At 32.9% G+C, this 997-nt stretch overlaps 1 protein-coding gene across 1 annotated transcript in view; it reads left to right on the top strand.

The window, feature by feature from the left end:
• Positions 1-997, top strand: part of LOC107483731 (uncharacterized) — a gene marked incomplete in the record, with an annotated part of 3,382 nt that overhangs the window by 1,425 nt on the left and 960 nt on the right. Inside the window, 3 exon segments of the mRNA XM_016104342.3 lie at positions 146-198; positions 315-345; positions 441-519. Of these exon segments, the coding sequence (XP_015959828.1) occupies positions 146-198; positions 315-345; positions 441-519 (163 nt within the window).

Raw genomic sequence — 997 nt, 5'->3', positions numbered from 1 at the left:
TCTCATTCTTCAATTTCTCTCTCTCTCAACCTTTTTTTTTTTTTTTTTTTTTTGTGTTTTGCTATCTATTTTTTTTTAGAATTAGAACACTTACTAAATGCAGCATTAGAGTTATGATATGCTTCTTGCATATTTTTGTTTGCAGTGTGGGAATAATTCAAGACAAAATGCTACCAAGATGCTTGGGGAAGTGTGGAGGTATAATGAAACCATGAACAAAAGTCTATAGTTCTTTGCAACTTTTGCATTATTTTTAGTATTTTTTTATTCTTGATCTGTTCACCATTATTGAAGCAGTTGATGACACACTATAGGGTCCTCAAGGAAAAAGGAGTTTATGTTCTGGTAAACGCCACCTCTTTCTGTTAATGTCAATCTGCGTCAGATTTGCAATAGATGAAATCTTTGGCATTGGCATTGACTCCTTGTAAAAATTGCAGGTAACATATGGCGCTCCACTATATCGCCTACGTTTGTTAAGGGAATCATGCTCATGGACAATAAAACTCCATGTAATAGGTTGGTTTAAATTCTAATGTCCATATCATTTTCTATTCCTTGTTATATGAACCTATCACAATATTGTTCTATATCTGTGTCCCTAGGCTTCTAGTTTTTCCTATTTCACAGTTTTATCATTTACCTTTGGTAATTTAGAGTTTCCTGAATGATATTTCCAGATACATTAATCCAAGGAAGTGCCAAAAAGTGTGATAAATAAAAAGGCAACGATGGGAATAACTTATAAGTTGCATTAAACCTGATCTGCATATAAGCAATCGTTGTGAATTACTGAGGAAATACTTATTCTCTTACTCTTGATATGTTGTAACTTGTAACAAATGTTTTCCCCTTAAAAAGGCATCCTATTTATATTTTATGTAATGAATCGCTAATTTGCTACTATTTGATTATGTAAATGTAACTTTAGCCTCGTGCATCGAGATTTGGAGAATGACGATTAACTAAACCTGTGTCAATGACGGCTGTCACTATA

Source organism: Arachis duranensis, chromosome 4, assembly GCF_000817695.3.
Source record: "Arachis duranensis cultivar V14167 chromosome 4, aradu.V14167.gnm2.J7QH, whole genome shotgun sequence".
Taxonomy (NCBI): Eukaryota; Viridiplantae; Streptophyta; class Magnoliopsida; order Fabales; family Fabaceae; genus Arachis; species Arachis duranensis.
The sequence above is the reverse complement of the archived record's forward strand: the minus strand, read 5'-3'. Positions and strand labels throughout refer to the sequence as shown.